The sequence below is a fragment of the Chanodichthys erythropterus genome, chromosome 2 (genome assembly GCF_024489055.1).
Source record: "Chanodichthys erythropterus isolate Z2021 chromosome 2, ASM2448905v1, whole genome shotgun sequence".
In the NCBI taxonomy this organism is placed as follows: Eukaryota; Metazoa; Chordata; class Actinopteri; order Cypriniformes; family Xenocyprididae; genus Chanodichthys; species Chanodichthys erythropterus.
The window spans coordinates 29766814-29785387 of NC_090222.1; the positions used below are offsets into that span (position 1 = coordinate 29766814).

At 37.2% G+C, this 18574-nt stretch overlaps 2 protein-coding genes across 3 annotated transcripts; both read right to left on the reverse strand.

Annotated features, from left to right (window-relative positions):
- Positions 1–316: 316 nt before the first annotated feature.
- On the reverse strand, positions 317–14119 carry LOC137027334 (uncharacterized). Its single transcript, XM_067395436.1, has 10 exons — positions 14052–14119; positions 10475–11147; positions 9443–9964; positions 5559–8974; positions 5198–5423; positions 4202–4360; positions 3984–4073; positions 3701–3896; positions 3405–3612; positions 317–1792 (listed from the first exon to the last, which is right to left on the reverse strand). The coding sequence occupies exons 2-10, from the start codon at positions 11085–11087 to the stop codon at positions 551–553; spliced, it is 6672 nt and encodes a 2223-aa protein (XP_067251537.1). The 5' UTR covers positions 11088–11147; positions 14052–14119; the 3' UTR covers positions 317–550.
- Positions 14120–14870: 751 nt separating this feature from the next.
- On the reverse strand, positions 14871–16368 carry LOC137035589 (trypsin-like). Of its 2 annotated transcripts, none has more exons than XM_067409031.1 (5): positions 16329–16368; positions 15958–16099; positions 15350–15609; positions 15113–15249; positions 14871–15020 (listed from the first exon to the last, which is right to left on the reverse strand). In XM_067409031.1, exons 1-5 carry the CDS (start codon positions 16366–16368, stop codon positions 14871–14873), a joined length of 729 nt encoding a protein of 242 aa, XP_067265132.1. The 2 variants fall into 2 exon arrangements, with proteins under 2 accessions (XP_067265132.1, XP_067265125.1); XM_067409024.1 differs by having other exon boundaries at positions 15958–16111.
- Positions 16369–18574: the final 2206 nt, after the last annotated feature.

Consider the following 18574-nt stretch of genomic DNA (forward strand, 5'->3'; position numbering starts at 1 on the left):
GGTATCGAGATGGCTTATTGGTAATGCAAAATAAGAAAATCATAACTAATTAAATAATAACGACTATAATCTATATATTAGGTTACATATAAATGCATTAAAGTGTTTATCACAAAAAGATTGAGCCCATACTATAAAATGTAAAAGGTTTTATTTCATACAAATAAACTGAAGATGATTTTGCAATGCACAATAAGCAGAAACCAATATAGTCATGAACTTATAAATGAAAACATCACATTCTAAACATGAAACTTTCCTTTTTAGGAAATAAAAAGCAAACAATTCATAGGACATGTTCTACTGCTAGGTAAAATACAATAAAATACCATTTTCGGTGGAAACATAAAAATTAGATAACAATCACTATATAACATTCATTATACACCCAAAAGGTTTAATTGTGTTATTTCCACACAACTTGGACAAGAAAAGATATGGGTGGCTCAGGGTTTGTCATGAGTCATGATGGTAAGCAATAACTTAATTAACCAGCTTATTTAAGTAAATGAGTAAATGTTTAAGTTTAAATGTTCACAGCATGTAATCCTCATGAAGACTCCCGACTGTGAAACTTCAGGAAACAGTTGTGGTTTCGAGAAATGCACAGGAACACACAGCATTTGAGACAACGCACACGTGATGTTCTCTCACAGCCTCCGAATCTACACCTCCTGGCCTCATCGCCCTCAGCCAGCTGCTCTGGCCAGTGGCCAAAGCCATCGTATCGTGTATGTTCATCTGGCAAAGGGGTCTCAAGAACCTGAGAAGGTCTTGAGTTTGGATCTGGGCCGTGTAGTTTGGGAGCAGGAGGGCAGGGTGGGGATGAGTCTTGAGTGTCAACGCCACTGGATAGAATCAGTGCTTTGGCCACCTCCAAACGAAATGCCATAAGTGTTAACAGATCTGTAATATGACTGTAATCTTGCTTATACTGTATCCATGCATTTACCAACACCAGATCAACCAAGTCCCAGAGAACAGAATGTGGCCAAGCGCTGACTGCCGAGTTTGTGCATGGAGTACGATAAAGACTTCTCAAGTCACGGTTAAGATTCGCAGCTTTAATAGCTCGCTCAAAGCCACTGACGAGAGATGTTGAGCGTGGCTTCTCCTTTACCACTGCTGAAAGGATAAAGCCATGATGACATCTGAAAAGTTTGAGTTTTCCATCTGAGCTCACAAACTCGTCACCTATTTGCCCTCTTGCCCCACCAACCTTGCCAGCGCTTTGCACACCCACCTCTAAAAGATGCTCTAGCATAGAAGGTGTGGAAAGCTCTGGTTTGCAAAGAAACACCATCCCTTCATTTCCATCTTTACCCCTAGAGACCATTTTCTCAACTACATTTTCTCTATTGGAGTCATCTGCACTCAAGTTGAAGTCCACAACCAACCCTCCACCACTTACGACAACCGTGTGAAGTAAAGAATGGGTTGGGTGTCTTTGAAAAGGAAGGGGGTACTGGTCAACCCCATAGCTTCCATTTCGTTCCAATGCCCGACAACCATCTTGAACTCTTCTAATCAATGGCATTACCTTCCACAAAGGATCTGTCTTTGAGTTTGCACAATTATGTGCATTCTCATTACTGTGCGCTTCATTACTCTGTCCTGGCTGGTCTCGATTACTTTCTTCAGATTGCTGATCGCTACTCGTCTCCATGGAAGCTCCACCAGAACTGACCAGCTTCAATTTACGAGTGAGCTCGCAGAATCTTGAAGCCGACATGGCATCGGAGATCAGAGGTACTCGGGTGCAGTCTTCCCAGTAGAGCTTTGTGCTGGGAAACTTTGTAAGAGGAAAACAGGGAAAGGGAGTCTCAGTTTAATTTAATGAGCAAGTTTATGAAAAAGTACAATAATAAGATGGTGACAATATAGTACAACAATAAGATGGTGACACCACTGATATGAATAAAATCTATTATCATTATTATATAATATATTATCAATATATTATGATTATATATTTAAATGACATTTAAATGAACCATATGAAAAAAATTAATGTAATTTTTTAAACATAACGTATTTTTAACTTTGATATTGGAAGTATATTTTCCAGAACTTTTTGTATTTTTTTAAACATTAGTCATGACAAATAAATAAAATCAAGAGACAAGCATCGTTTTAAAATAAATTATTAATTATATTATATTAAATATATATATATATATTAATTAATTGCTCACTTTTTAAACCTTGCACTGATGCTTAACCAAGAAAAAAAAAGAACAATAAATGTCAATAAAATGGTGTAGTGGCAAGGTTTTTGTTCAGGGCAGTTGACAAATTCACATAATAGCAATAAAAATGTGCAAAACAATATAAAGTCAAATTTATATATTTAAAGGTGCCCTAGAGGTGCCTTTTCAAAAGATGTAATATAAGTTTAAGGTGTCCCCTGAACGTGTCTGTGAAGTTTCAGCTCAAAATACCCCATAGATTTTTTTTAATAAATTTTTTTAACTGCCTATTTTGAGCCATTATTACATATGCACCGATTAAACGTGCGGCCCCTTTAAATCTCTCGCTCCTCTGCCCCCCGCGAGCTCTCAACTGCCTTAAACAGCAAACATAAAGTTCACACAGCTAATATAACCCTCAAAATGGATCTTTACAAAGTGTTCATCATGCATGCATCGATTCCTGTGAGTATAGTATTTATTTGGATGTTTACATTTGATTCTGAATGAGTTTGAGGCTGTGCTCCGTGGCTAACGGCTAATGCTACACTGTTGGAGAGATTTATAAAGAATGAATTTCTGTTTATGAATTATACAGACTGCAAGTGTTTAAAAATGAAAATAGCGAATACAGTAATAAACGATGGTAACTTTAACCACATTTAACAGTACATTAGCAACATGCTAACAAAACATTTAGAAAGACAATTTACAAATATCACTAAAAATATCATATCATCATGGATCATGTCAGTTACTATTGCTCCATCTGCCATTTTTCGCTATTGTCCTTGCTTGCTTACCTGCAATGTCTGTTGATTCGGCTGTGCTGCTCCAGTCGTTAATACTGCCTTGTGTAATGCATTGAACATGGATTGGCATATGCAAATATTGGGGGCGTACACCCTGACTGTTGCGTAACAGTCGGTGTTATGTTGAGATTTGCCTGTTCTTTGGTGGTCATTTAAACAAATGATTTATATAAGAAGGAGGAAACAATGGAGTTTGAGACTCACTGTATGTCATTTCCATGTACTGAACTCTTGTTATTCAACTATGCCGACGTAAATTCAATTTTTGAATCTAGGGCACCTTTAAATATATACGATTTATAAAAATTTTTTCCATGACTGAAATGTCAAGGAAATTTTTTGTCACCATCTACGACAATGACCCATTTTTCAAATGTTGTCATGCACTTATATTATGACTAACCTTCAGAGTTCCCATTGCAATGTGGATCCCCACATACTGTGCGACCTCTTTTTCTGTAACAGCGTTTGGCAGTTTTGATGTTTCTCTTGTGCAGACAGCAATTTCATTCCACGTGTCCAAACTAAAATACTGACTGAAATAGTTAATGGGCTTCCAGTTGAACTGCCTCTCTGGTTCTTTGTGTCTTGTTGGAGAGGCACCCATGTTTCTAAACAGGAGAGGAAAAAACAGCTTTTAAAGATTGTTGACAATAATTTGACATACCTGGTATCTTATTTTACACCAACAATACTTACGTTCTGCCACTTGGACCACATCTCTCTATGCTCTTCCGATGTACTGTACCATTACTTTGTAGTCCATGGTAACAGGACATCAAAATAGTTTCAGCTTCTGGTTCAGAATGGACACTATCGGCATCATCCGTGTCTGAATTCTCAGAGAGGAATTCTAGAAAGCCTTGAGTTCTCTGCTGTTCAGCACTAACATCACCTACAAAAACAATAAAGCACATTCTCAAACGGAGCTCAGGGAACAGACCACACTTCAAAGCAATAACCTGACTATTCTTTTATTTACCCTCTTCAGAGTTTGTGTACAGATGTTGCATGTCCATTTGTACTGAACCCACCCTGATTTCCTCACATTCTTCAATTCTAGATGAAGCCCCTATGTGATATGAGTGGGACTGATTAGTGATAACATGCAAAACAAATGTATTTGATTCTGCAAAGAATTCCAAATTCTTTGTAAATTATTTAAATATATCTTATAAAATCCAGAAAGATGTCCCCCACCTGCAAGCTCCCCCGAATCCAAGCATGACTGTTCTGCATGAGGAGGCTCCACTAAATGTTCCCTCTCTTCCTCCTTAACAGGATAAAATATACATTGCTTGCTGTAGGTCTGCATGGGCACTACATGAGAGTCTGAACAAGTGCCATCTCTGTTCTTATCTGAAAGATGAATAAAAAATAATTTTAATAATCAAAATGTTGCAGAAAGGGTTAAACAAAGAGCATATTAATAAATAAAAAGTGACAAAAGGTTTTGTTAAATAATTTCTTATTTATTGGGCTTCACTTTTTGACTTTCTCTGTGTCTTGGGATTTTTCCATTGTGCAGCTCATGTAACTCCCTAGACAAAACAAGAAGTAGTAGTCCTTGGACACACCGACACTCTCACGCACAACCAAAAGTTGAAGACACACACACATTTATGCACATACATTTCTTATTTGTTATTATATTTCTTGAAATGCCATACATGGTAAGGTTTGATTCTTAAGTCGTATGATTGGATGCTGAAGCCATCCTGGAGATTGTTGCTTGACCTATGTCTATAAATATGACCCTTCTTCCTGAATAATTTGGAGAATGCTTTGTACCACACTTGATCTGTGTCTGCTTGGTCATTCTCCCAAGGCCTCGTGATGCTGCTGCCACACATCACAGGGGTTGAGGCGCCTGTTTCTTAACTTAGGACTGGAATTACAAATAGTCTACCTATTATTGAGATTTTGATCTAACAGTTTGGGGGCTCGTCCGGGATATTCCCAAGAAACACGGGACTGGGGGACTGAGAGGTCATCCTTCATCACAGGTAAGTTGTTTTTTAATAATTTCCTGTGGTGGTAGGATTGACTGAACTCATCCCATAATAGGTAGTGTTATCCTAGGATAAACAAGCTGCACCAGATGACATCTGGTTAAATATATTTTCTTGATACTGCTGCTGCATTAGAAAAGAGACTAAGAAATAATTAAAGTCTAATCATTTGGTTAAAACTGACCTTGGCATGCAACACGGTGAGGATTTGCAGGCTGGAGTGCCTGGAACATCTCATTCGTAGTCACGTGGTCTTCTGCTTTCACAATAAACATCTGTACTCCACGCGTCGAACAACTCTCAGAAGAAATCAGACTGTGGTGAGCCAAATTTGAAGAACGTTCTTCTATTTTCATGTCAGAAGATGTGTAAGCTGAAGTCACTTTACTGGTATCCAACTTGGAGATTGCCTTTAATGAGAACATTATGTAATTCTGATGCACAATACCATACTTTACATGACACAATTAATAATCAACACCCTCCAAATGGGTTTAAAAGTTAATATTCAAATGTTGAAGGACAAAACATGCAGTAACACTCACCCGTCTAATCTGACTCTGGGTGTTTGAATTTTCCATATTTCTCTCACGTGCTGTCAAGAATTTTTCCAATATGATTCCAGGAGAGCTGCCGTCTCTAACTAGTTCTTCAGATGTCTCGAATGATCCATCTTCAGAGTTCACAATGTCCATTACACTTGTGGTAACAGAGTCTAACTCAAAAACTACCTGTTCCTCAGGAGCCTCCTCAGAAGACGATGGTTGACAAGTTTCAGAGGCATTAACTCCATTCTTATCTGTTTCTTTGTTCTTTCTCTCTGGATTATCAAGTACACACATATGATAGAGCACTTGGCATTCCTGTGGATCCTTATTTCCTTTTTTTCCGTTTTCTGTGCTAGTTCTTCTTCCAACTGGTCTCTTGCCCTGGTTTCTTCCAACTCCTTTCTTACCTCTCTTCACAGAATGTCCTCCCATCACTCTTTTATGATCATCAACTCTTCGTACAAGTACCTCCTCTTCTTCTTGCTTTATCTCTGGCTCAGTAAGAACTTTTTGAGTTAATTCTTCAGCAGACTCTTGAGGTTGAGAACATTGATTGCTTACTTCATTTTCATTCTCTTGAGAGACACCAGAAATGTTATTTATCTGAGTGTTATGGTTCTCGTCCTCATTTTGGTCTCCAACCATGACTAAATTAACCCCTAAGGGCAGTTCTTCTTTAATTTCTTCCTCCAATGCATCTTTGAGTTCAGTGCAAGAAGTTTCTGTGTTGGCCTCAACCTCCTTGCTCTGTTCTTTTTCTGACACACTCTCACTAGCATTTTCAATTAGCTCCTGTGGCATGATAGATTTGACTAAGGCTGGGTTAGAAATCTGTGAAGGGATCTTGCAAACTTCTAAAGGATTTTTCTCAGGAGGTTGCTCAGGTCCACGAACAATTTCTTCAACATCTTTGCCTCCTTCCTGTTGCCTTCCTTCAACACCACCAGAAGCAAGTGTCAAAGAAGGAGATGGACTTAAAGCTGGGAATGATAGTCTTTCTCCCCCAATCTCCCCAACCTCAGTCTCCATATCCCAGTCTGTTGCAAGATGAATTTCAAATACATTAGGTGAAATACATTTTTCATTAGGACTAGAGCTCATGACTCGTTTTTTAGCAACAATTGTCTCATCTGGGAAGGCCACCTTTCCAGCGGAGTGCCAGGCTGCCATGTGTTCCTGTAAAGCAGACACTTCAGAGAATGTCTTCCCACAGTCCTGGCACCCAAGAGTAAGTTGAGAATATGGAGGGCTTAATGCAATTTCCTGGTCTATTTTTGTAGGAGCTTTGCGTTTTCGTACAATTTTGGGCTTTGTAGACACAGAACCATGGTTGTTCTCAACAGAGGGCATTTCAAAAGAAAAGGGCTCTCCTTGATACTCCAATTCATTTTCAACTGATTTTGCTTTCTTCTGGTGTGCTACTTTCAATGATTTACTAGATGCTTTTTTTGTTTTTTGCATTACCTTTTTATCACATTTGCTTGGTGGTGATTTCTCAAGTTCAGTAGCATCTAACTTGTGTACCTTCAGCTGTGGCTGCTTGTGACCTTTTAATAAGAGCAGAGCTTGCTTCTCTATTTGAGGCAGGTCTGGAACATCAGGTTTGGATTTTGTCCGTGTGACCTTATGCTTTGGTAATTTGTGGGTATTCTTCTTATAATTATCATTTTGGGTCTTTCTAACCTTGGGTTTCTTGGGACAATCATCTGCAGATGTTTTGCCCTGCTTCTTTTTCTTTTGCACAGGTACAAGTGTTTCATCTTGTTGAACCTCCTGGACAGACTGTGCCTTCTTGACCAAATTGCTATTATTCTTCATTTTTCTCTTCTGAGGTTTCCCTTGTTGTGTTGCTTCTGGTGCCACCAAAACAGTGTCTGTTGCATTATTCGTTTGACCTGTTGACTTCACTGCTACTCCCGAAGGACTTTCAACCCCCTTTACTTTATCTTTTTGCACTTTTTGGTTAAAATTCAATTTATCGTCATGCTGAGATGAAATATGCACTTGGCCTTGATCACTAATTTGCTGGTTCTGTTTTTGTTTCATTTTAGATGTTACCTTCGGTTTAGAGGATTTTTTCTTCTCGCTTGGTCCAAATCTGACAACAAGCTTTTTGTTCTTTGTCTTTTCTTTTTTCTTAGTAATCACTTTTGATGAAGTATTAACTTTTTTGGTTGATGCTACTTGGTCATCACATACTTTACTTGCTTCCTTAGTCTCAAGTTTGTTGGCCAATTGTTTCTTAGATCTTTTTTTCTTTGTTGGAAGTTTCTTCTTAACAAAAGGGCAATCCTGTAAAATAGTCTGGTCTGGTTTTGGCACAGAGCTTTGTGGTAGGACAATTAAGGTGTTGTTCTGCACACTGTTGAGGGAATCCGGCTGAGATTGTGGTTCCATCATGGATGGTTCTTTCTCTGACTCATCTTGGCCCTTTTGAGCTTGGATTTGCTGAAGTTCTTGAGGCTCACTTAATTTGCCTATATCAGCCTGTTCACTTACCACCTGTGAGTCTGATTCCACCGACTGTTCTGTTGAATCTTGAATTTGTGTGTCTGCATTGGTAACGGTCTCCTCAGATGTTACTGTGTTGACCGGCACATTGTCCTCCTCCACAGGATGATAATTTGCTGTTTCAGGTTGAGGAATTAAAGGTGGTTCACTGTTTGTTTCCAAAGCTGCAATGCCTTGAATGACTGGAATATGTTCCTCTGCTGTATGCGACAGCTCATGAACCAAGTCATTTTGTGACACTTCATCCTGTAAAGGTGTTTGATCCAGCAAAACCGAAGTTTCAGTCTGTATTGGTATAAGTTCAAGGTGAATTTCATCCATTTGCATTTGAACCTCTGTTTGTGTCAGTTCAACAGGTGCTACTTGGGTCTCTGAGTTTTCTGGTGAAATAATGGTTTCCTCTTGTGAAAGAACAGTTTCATTTTGCTCCAAATCTCCCATCTCTGCTGACACGTGGAGGTTAATTTGCTCTGCTTTTGATGGGCCAGTGTCAGATTGCTCACATTGTGTTGGCTGAATGGTTGATTGAGTAAAATTCACATGTAATGGTTGCATTAATGGTTGAGGGTGGGGTAACCCAAAGCTTTGTGGCTGCAAAGGCAATATAACCAACTGATTGACTTTCTGTACATTTCCAAGTTTCTCAATTAGTCTTTTAATTTGCTCAGCATCCAGCTTGTCCATTTGCTGTGGTGCCGGTCCAACAGTTTCCATGAGCAGAGTTGGTGGTTGTCCATTTGCTGTCTGTGTTATAGTAAGTCCAGGTGGTTTTGGCTGTGGTACCAACACAGTACTACATTGTGACACTTGAGAGTGTTTATTTTTGATGTGAAGAAGATGTGATTTGGAAGTCTTGAAGACTGCACCACACTGTGAGCATGGGGATTTCCGCTCATTTGTTCCTGCAGAAAAACAAAATTAAAAGTATAAATAAATCAAATGGTCAGACTCAGCACAGCAACATTCTCATTTAACAATCCTTCTAATCATCCAATCATTGATCTCTAAAGTGAGTGATGAAAGCACAGTATAATATAGGGATGAACAATACATCGGTACCATTTTGGTTATAAGCAGATTTTAGAGTTATACATTGTATTGTATATATCAGCAGATATTGGATATTTGATATTAGGTTACCTTCACTTTAAACTGTTTTATTTTTAATTTATTTTGAAAAAATAGCAGAGAAATGTAATATCAGCCTTCAGCATTAACATGAAACTGACTATGGGCTTCTCAGTATCATACAGAATTGTAATATCAGTGCATCTCTACAATATAAAAAGTCTGTAATCGCAAATAAAACTCAGCAATCTCATTTTTAACATCTAATCAAATAAATAAAAAGCAAGATTTTGGTCATTTACCTTTAGTTCTCTTTTTCTTTGAGGTGGTTGAAGCATTTGTCTGGTCACTCTTGGTCTCTTCTTTTTGATGTTTTTCTAAGTGGTTCTGAAGAGACTTGGATGCAGAAAACTTTCTACCACAGTGTTTGTGTGAGCAAACATACGGCTTTTCCGCTGAGTGTACCCGTTGGTGGTATCTGAGCAAAGTAAAGGTTTTAAAAGGCTTGTCACACTCAGAGCAGGTGTATCCATGCTTGCTGTAGTGAACTTTTTTTTTGTGACTTGTTAGCTCACAGGACTGGTAGAAGGCCTCACTACAGAAAGGGCACTTGAACCGCTCATTACCAGTGTGTGTGCGCTGATGGGCCATGAGCTCTGTGGAGGAGGTGAAATGCTGATCACAAACATAGCAAGTGAAAAGGACATCTCCCAGAATGCACTGCTGATACTCTTCAGGGTGGCTCATTTTAAGGTGCCGATCCTTGCTTTTGGAGTCACTGAAGATGATGTGACATTCTAGGCATTGCAGTGAGAGCTGGGATGCTACAAATCAGTGTGAAAAACAAAACAATGCATATTAGAAAATAAATAAGAAGAGCAAAAAAAAATATGCTTAACTTAATGCTGGAATGAAACTGTAGCTAAAAACACTACTACTGCAATTATGAAATTTTCCAAGTAAAATGGCTATTGAGTAAAAATATATTTAAAAAATAATTTTAAAAAATGTTGGGTGAGACTTGATTTTATCCATTGGTTGTTGATTGTATTGTGAAAAGCAAGCATTGCATACTGGACTGGAAAGATTTGAAAATGGTTGGGTTAATTTCAGCAGAGTGAAGTGAATCACAGAAAGAGCTAGTTATGACATTTTGATTAAAGATTACAATGTCAAAAAATAAATAAATAAATGCACAAATGAACTCTTTAAAATACGACCAGTAACATGCATTAAGGAAATTAAATAAATTTTGATTTCAAACATTTATAAATATACGAGGACCATAATAATGGTTCTTCTAGGAATACACACATAAGCGTAGAAGAACTTACAGGTGAGAGGTATTACTTTGGCCATGTCAATTTTCAGAGGGTTAAATTTGTCCTTCTTTGGAGGGATGTTCTTTCTGTCGGCATTGTGTACTGTACCTCCAGTTGATGATTTAGTGTTGGCACACATTTTTGGTGTTTCACTGGAGCTTATAGGCTCTTCAAGCACACAACTTGCAGCGTTACAGTCTGATGAGCCTGATTCATTGGATGCATGCTCACATTCCACTTCTGTCACAGTATCTGTACTCGACTCAGCCAGACTTGACTGATTTTCACAATGCAAGCCTTCAGCATCAGCAGTTTGATCTGTTTCCTCTGTAACGGCTTCAGGTTGTGTGCTGTCCTCTTGTGTTGCCACAGGAAAAGCACAGTGCTCCACTGTTTCCTCTACAGGGGTTATGGGTTCTATTATTGGTGGTGCTGGGACATAGAGGTCCAGTTTCAACTCAAGACCACTGGTTTGATCTGTACTTTCTGTAGCCTCTATTCCATGTACAATACTATCTAATGGTGCTTCCAAAGGAGACAGTTGGTCTGAAAGTGAAAGGTGCTCGTTGTGCAGATTTGCTTCAGGAGCAGATGGTTCATTGAGTGGGTCATTAGCATGTTCCATGATGCGTAACTTCTGATGTGAAACTCAATGTACAACTGAACTCAGATCTTTAAAGTTCTCCTAAAAGAGAAAGAAATTATGTAGGTTAACTAACAAAGGTAAGAGGAACACACTAAAACATAAAAGCACATCCCATGTCACAATGCACCATACAATTTTGAACCTGCAAAAATGGTATGATTGTAATATGTAAATATCATTAATCATTAGCAGCAGTCTATTAAGCCCAGTCATAACTAAGCTTCTTAAAAATATTTGAACTGTCTTCCAATAAAGTGGGTCTTTAATATTAATCTTCCATCTAAATATCATAAAACGACCAAATTAAATTGCTTTATGTAAATGCAAACTTGACAAGATAATTTAAGCCCACCTGTTTTCTAAATAAGTCCACTACATATTTAAATGTAAATGCTTTACATTTTATTAAATAAACAATTAGATTTTTATTATTCAGTGAATAATCAGCCTAACTAATTAAGGAACTGCAACCAAACCAAACCAGTAAACTTTTTATTTGCATGTTTCTTTAATCTTGCCATGGCCTCTGTCTGATTTCTCTCTGCTACTCTCTTTTCCCTCGCTAAGCATCTAACCAAGCATCTCCAAATTTCTTTTTTCAAACCTGTGAGACTTCTTTTATATTTAGGTCCTGTACTTCCTGGTCCCCATAATGAAAAGATGCAACTAAGTTCATGAATTAAAAGTATACATTTTGAACACAATAAATTCTTTTAATACCATGAAATAAATAATATCATGGTTGCATTTGCATGGTTGCAAGCAATTGTAGCTATGCTGATATTTACAACAGCAGTATGATACTGGTTTTATAAGACAGATAAATAAACAACAAGTTAACATTAAGTAACATAGATTTTGCAGACATATTGCCATTTAGCTCAGCTGTTTTCCACAGGCATCTTTACACAGCTGAGTTAAGGCTGCACTGTGCCTGCTTGTAACGCTGCATAAAAGTCCGAATAAATTATGCCTGCTCTGAGCCACCTCAGGCCCAATAAAAGTAACCTATACTATATTGTTGAAATTGCTGTAAATGCATTTACTCCACCATTGAGCAGCATTAAACTGTCAGTGCCAGTTCAGAAGTGCATCTAACCGTTGTGTCTACAATCAACTTCTGAATTATTCAGCGTTTTTGATCGAATCAGTTGAATAAATTTAAGGGTTAGTTCATCCAAAATCCTTCTAAACCCGTATGACATTCGTTCATCCTTAGAACTCAAATGAAGATCTTTTTAATGAAATTGGAGAGCTTTCTGTCCCTCCATTGACAGCCTACGCAACTACCACTTTAAAGAACTAGAACTTTTTTTAAAAAGATGTAATATAAGTCTAAGGTGTCCCCTGAATGTGTCTGTGAAGTTTCAGCTCAAAATACCCCATAGATTTTTTTTAATTCATTTTTTTAACTGCCTATTTTGGGGCATAATTATAAATGAGCCGATTCAGGGCCACTGGCCCTTTAATTCTCGTGCTCCAAACCCATGGAGATCACGCTTGCCTTGAACAGTGCATAGACAAAGTTTACACAGCTAATATAACCCTCAAATGTATCTTTACAAAGTGTTCGTCATACATGCGTCGGATTATGTGAGTATTGTATAATGTTATATTGTTTACATTTGATTCTGAATGGATTTGAGGCTGTGCTCCGTGGCTAATGGCTAATGCTACACTGTTGGAGAGAATGAAGTTGTGTTTATGAATATACAGACTGCAAGTGTTTAAAAATGAAAATAGCGACGGCTCTTGTCTCCGTGAATACAGTAAGAAACGATGGTAACTTTAACCACATTTAACAGTACATTAGCAACATGCTAACGAAACATTTAGAAAGACAATTTACAAATATCATTAAAAATATCATGTTATCATGGATCATGTCAGTTATTATTGCTCCATCTGCCATTTTTTGCTATTGTCCTTGCTTGCTTACCTAGTCTGATGATTCAGCTGTGCACAGATCCAGATGTTAATACTGGCTGCCCTTGTGTAATGCCTCAATCATGGGCTGGCATATGCAAATATTGGGGGCGTACACCCCGACTGTTACGTAACAGTCGGTGTTATGTTGAGATTTGCCTGTTCTTCTGAGGTCTTTTAAAGAAATGAGACTTATACAAGAAGGAGGAAACAATGATGTTTGAGACTCACTGTATGTCATTTCCATGTATTGAACTCTTGTTATTTGACTATGCCAAGATAAATTTAATATTTCATTCGAGGGCACCTTTAAAGGCCCAGGAAGGTAGTTAAGTCATTATAAAGTAATCCATGAGACTCCAGTGGTTTAACCTCAATTTTATGATGCAAGTGCTTAGTTTGTGCAAATAATAATAGTAATAATAATTTATCACTTCACAAAATATTAATCAACTGTACTGGCGTATCAATGTAACCTACAGAAAGAGTCAATGAACAGTCCACACTACTAATTACCTCGACTGACAGCCTATCTGGTACACATACAACATATTCAAGCAGAGGGACAACAGTGAAAAGTGATTTTGGACTATACCAGCACTCAGCCTTCAATCAATCGAACTATAACAAATGAATGTAGCAGTCGTCTAGGTGTGGTGTATGATACAAAGAACCCAGTGAGTGCAAGTGGTTACTGATGTCACAAGTCTGCTGTCTATGAAGCTGCATCACCATAGGTTTGAAACACAGGACACAGCCCACTGTGCAGGGTCAAAATAAGCTGAACAAGGAAGGAAAGAGAAGTCGAAATGAACATGACTACAAGAATATAGCTGTGTATTCTCACTCATGCAGTGGTTAGATCATTTAATGTTTCGCTAATATGAGGATTTGCTGTTCTAACCCATTGTGTGTAAAACTGCCTGTTATATGGCGCGTGTCTTTGCGTGGTTGTGTGCACAGCCATAAAGGCATGTCTGCATAGCGCTGTATTAACTAATATAAGCACAAACTCACCGATTTTCTTTTTTCTTCCTCCCAGCATCTTTTCTACACAGTATTTTCTTGATAACCCATTGGTTGCGCCTTTATCAAATGGGCTTTATGCGAGATCGCCATATCACAACACTGGGATGCAGGCTGTGTGACGTCACGCACAGACTCTATGTGGGAGTTGTAGTTCAGAAAAATAGAATGTTGTAGTCCTTAAAGGGATAGTTCACCCAAAAATTAAAATTATGCCATTATTTACTGATGATTTTCCCATGATTTACAGTGATGGGTTTTCTTAAATAAAACTCATTGCTTGGAATCAAAAGATCTTTATTAATCCCATGGATTACTTTTATGATGGATGGATGCACTTTTTTGGACTTCAAAATCAAGAGCGCCATTCATTACCATTATAAAGCTTGGAAGAGCAAGGATATTTTTAAATATAACTGATTGTGTCGTCTGAAAGAAGATCATACATGCCTAAGGTTGAGTAAATAATGGGATAATTTTCATTTTTGGGTGAACTATCACTTTAAAATAAATATTAGTTTATTTCAGGGATCACATGGGGATAACCTGTCACTCACATGACATCAACCAATAGCAAAACACAACGATCCAATAAATTCCCAATGTACAAAATCAAGTTCAGCCCTACATTTTTTTCTTGTTCAAGAAGCCATTTCATGAAAAGACTATCACAACTTCTGTTTCATGTTGACTGTCTGTTTAAAAATTAAAACACAGAGACACCTGTTCATGTTTCAAGCTGAATTTAATTGTAGATATTTCAGGAAAAAGGGAAAATGATTCTGTCAGCCATGCAGGCTAAACAAACAGTTAATTGTTGTCTATGGTGGACCTGACCCAGTCAGTGTAGCGACACACCTCAACATAAACCCCAGGATAGTCAGACTGAGCACAGCCATAGCCCCATGAAACAACTCCTCGCAGTTCCCCATTGCACACCACAGGACCGCCGGAATCACCCTGAGAATAATTTAGAAAAGGAAAAGAAGAAAAGTGTGATTTTGTATGAAACTATTTAACAGACATAAAAACGAAGACTGTCAATGACATACCTGACATGAGTCTTTGCCTCCCTCCAGGAATCCAGCACAGAACATGTTTTCAGTTATTCTGCTACCATACGCATCCTCACACTGCGACCTTGACAGTACAGGCAAATTCAAACACTGCAGCACAGAAGCATATTCAACTGGAAGAAAAAAAAAAAATATGAAAAAGATTAAAGCTTTTTAACTTTTACATATCTTATTAAAACAAATAAGGAAAAGTTTTGTCACTTGACATCTCACCTCCAGTAGTGTTCTGATTGCCCCATCCAGAAACCAAGCACTGCTCCCCTGCAGAAGAGCAATTGGTCGCCAGAGGGATTGGCTTTACATATTTGTTAAAGATGGCAGGCTCCTTCAGCTTGATCAGCATGAAATCATTGTTTAATGGCAGATCATTATAGTCCGGGTGAGGAATCACTTTCTCTGCCCTGATCCTCTGCTCTGTGCCTTCTTCAGTGGTTATGTTGTGCTCTCCCAGGTGGACAGTAAGACGAGAAGCTCTATTTGACAAGGAACTCATATATACTGGGCTCTAATACAACTTTTATCAGCAATATTGCCTGCCTACATATGGATAGTCTTAAATAGGTTTTATACATAATCTCAGAGACATTATGGTTATGTCAAGACAATTGCAGATAATACATAATCCTACAGTGGTGTGCTAAATGGTAAAGAAAAATGTCTTGATTAACTGAATCCAGAAAAAAACTGTATACTATACATTTCAAATAATATACAAAACTGGATCTACAAGCTGACATTGGATGCCAGTGATGGGTTGGCTAATGAACCATCATCTTTAAAATTAAATCAAAAATAAAAGTGAAGATATAATATATACTCACGGAATCTGGCAGTGAGCAGCAGAAACAACCCATCTTTCATTAATCAGAGATCCTCCACACCAGCGTTCCCCATTATCAGTAAGGTAGGCTTGCCAGGGCTGGGAGTTGCATGGACATTCATAACCTCCAATGATTTTATCATCTGTGCAACAAGCTGGAAAAAAAATATTTTTAAAAAATATATTAAATGTAATTTTTCACAAAGTGCATGTTTCTGATATTTGTTTGTCTGTCATATTTCATTTAATATTTATCATTTATCATGTATGAATCAGTAACATGTTGTATATCATATTAAGGTCTAAGCCATAGGCTATGTTAGTGTAAAACTATGACAACTGAAAATAATAAATAAGAAGAGAGATACATACCCACAGCCACTGATAGCAAAGCAAACACAATAGTCTTCATTGTAGAGGAAAGGAGAAGTTCTCACATTTAGACAAAAGAAAGATTCTGCAAATTTCAGAAACAGCATTAATGTTTTTCAAATGATAATGCACAGGAAACTCAAGGGGTTCAAAAGAAAACATCATTTATTTTAACATCATTATTTTAAAGATCTAATTGGGTGTCATCAAGACTGACTTTGGTCACTGAAAAATGTAGTTATTATCATACAAATATATCTTACAAAAGGAAAACTGCCAAGCGACCACAATATATCACTGAGCTGTGCACAATATGAACACAACCCAACCAATAACATACAATGAAAAAGCAAATATTGACGGCATTGTCTGCCATTGTTTTTTTAAATGTATTAATCTCAGATGTTAACAAATACCTTGCTATATCTTGCAGTCAGCTGAATCGTCAATGGCCTTGTCCAAACGTAGTGTGAATGAGCATATAAAATAAGTAGATATGAATCTTTCCCACTTGCATGGCTTATATAATGCATATGAAGCCCAGACTCCCATTTTCAAAAACCTCCCATTTCCCCTTAATTTCCTGTTGTAAATTCTTTTTCTGTGTGCTAAATGATTGTTTTTCATCTGATGATTTGGAGTCACTAGAGTCAGATGATTCCCTGTCAGATGAAGAGGAGGTATAGTTGTCATCCATCTTTCTTATCACCATTTTCCTCTGGATTATTCTTGATCAAAACCATTAATTGCCTCTAAACTTTTCTGATACTTGATTTTTAAAGTTGAACACCTTATCCTTCTTTAAAGCCTCTTTAATGTTTTTTACCCAATAGTTATTATTATTTTTTAAGGATTTCTAAGTTGTGTGAAGCAAAAAAAAAAAAAACAACAAAAAAACCCCAAACATTTTTCACTGCAATAAAAATTTTTGGTTCCCCGAATGGACAACTTAACATTTTCTTTCTTTCTTTCTTTCTTTCTTTCTTTCTTTCTTTCTTTCTTTCTTTCTTTCTTTCTTTCTTTCTTTCTTTCTTTCTTTCTTTCTTTCTTTCGAAAACAAACATTTCAGCTGGTTAAACTTAGAAATGTAAGTTCAGCTGGTTAAACTTAGAAATGTAAGTTCACCTGCTGCCTTAAAAATGTGAGTTAACTGAACTTGAAGATAAGCTTTGTTTCAACTCAAAAATAGTCAAGACAACGCATTACCTTAAGTTAAAATTTAAACTTAAAGTAATGCATTGTCTTGACTATTTGTGAGTTGAAACAAAGCTTATCTTCAAGTTGAGTTAACTTATGTTTAGTTGAGTTAACTCACATTTTTAAGGCAGCAGGTGAACTTACATTTCTAAGTTTAACCACCTGAAAATGTTTTACAGTGGGGAACAACATCTCTGATATCCTTTAACCTTCTGCATGTCAATAATCAATAAACATCTTTAAACCCATCTTTTGTTTTGTTCCATTGTTGATTTAATGATTAAAATGATCCAGTCACACAATCACACAATTATCAATATGGAGGATTAATATATTAAATGAACATGCACAATGATATTTTCCCCATTAATATTTAAATAATATATATGTTCGGTTCAGTGGTATTTTAGTTTTTGAATGAAGCACAACTTCAGACAGTGAAAATCTTTATTAGGTATGTTTAACTGTTCAATCAGTACAAGAAAAAAGAATCTAAATAATAGTTAGCTCATTTAAAACAGTGATATGTTAATATCAGATATTAATGACTAAACCAAGGCTAAGGTCTCAACTATACAGTAAACACAAGGGGTCCAAAGGAAAGCCAAATTAGTCAATCCAGTGATTAAACAAATATAATTCAAGTACCAAAAATTAGAAAGGGAAAATATATTAATATCCAATAGTCATGTGTCATCAAGACTGTGGGAGTAAGTAATTACACAAAAGGAGACCATGCAGGAAGTCATCATGATACATCCCTGAATATTGCACTACATGATGTTTAGTATTTTAGGCACATGATATCTGAGCATTTATCAAGCTTCCTCACCAGCGTGCTTCATTCATTGTTTGTGACGCTCAGAATCCCCAATGAAATGGCACTCCCAGCTCCCCCTCCACTAACTCATTCTATGTTTTATCTAAATGTTCTTGTTCTTCATCTGATAAGGAGTCTGATGAATCAGAGCCACTCGTGTCCGGTGAATCGCTCTCAGATGAGTTGTTTCAAGTGCATCAGTTACACTGTAGAGCTCCAATGACATTTA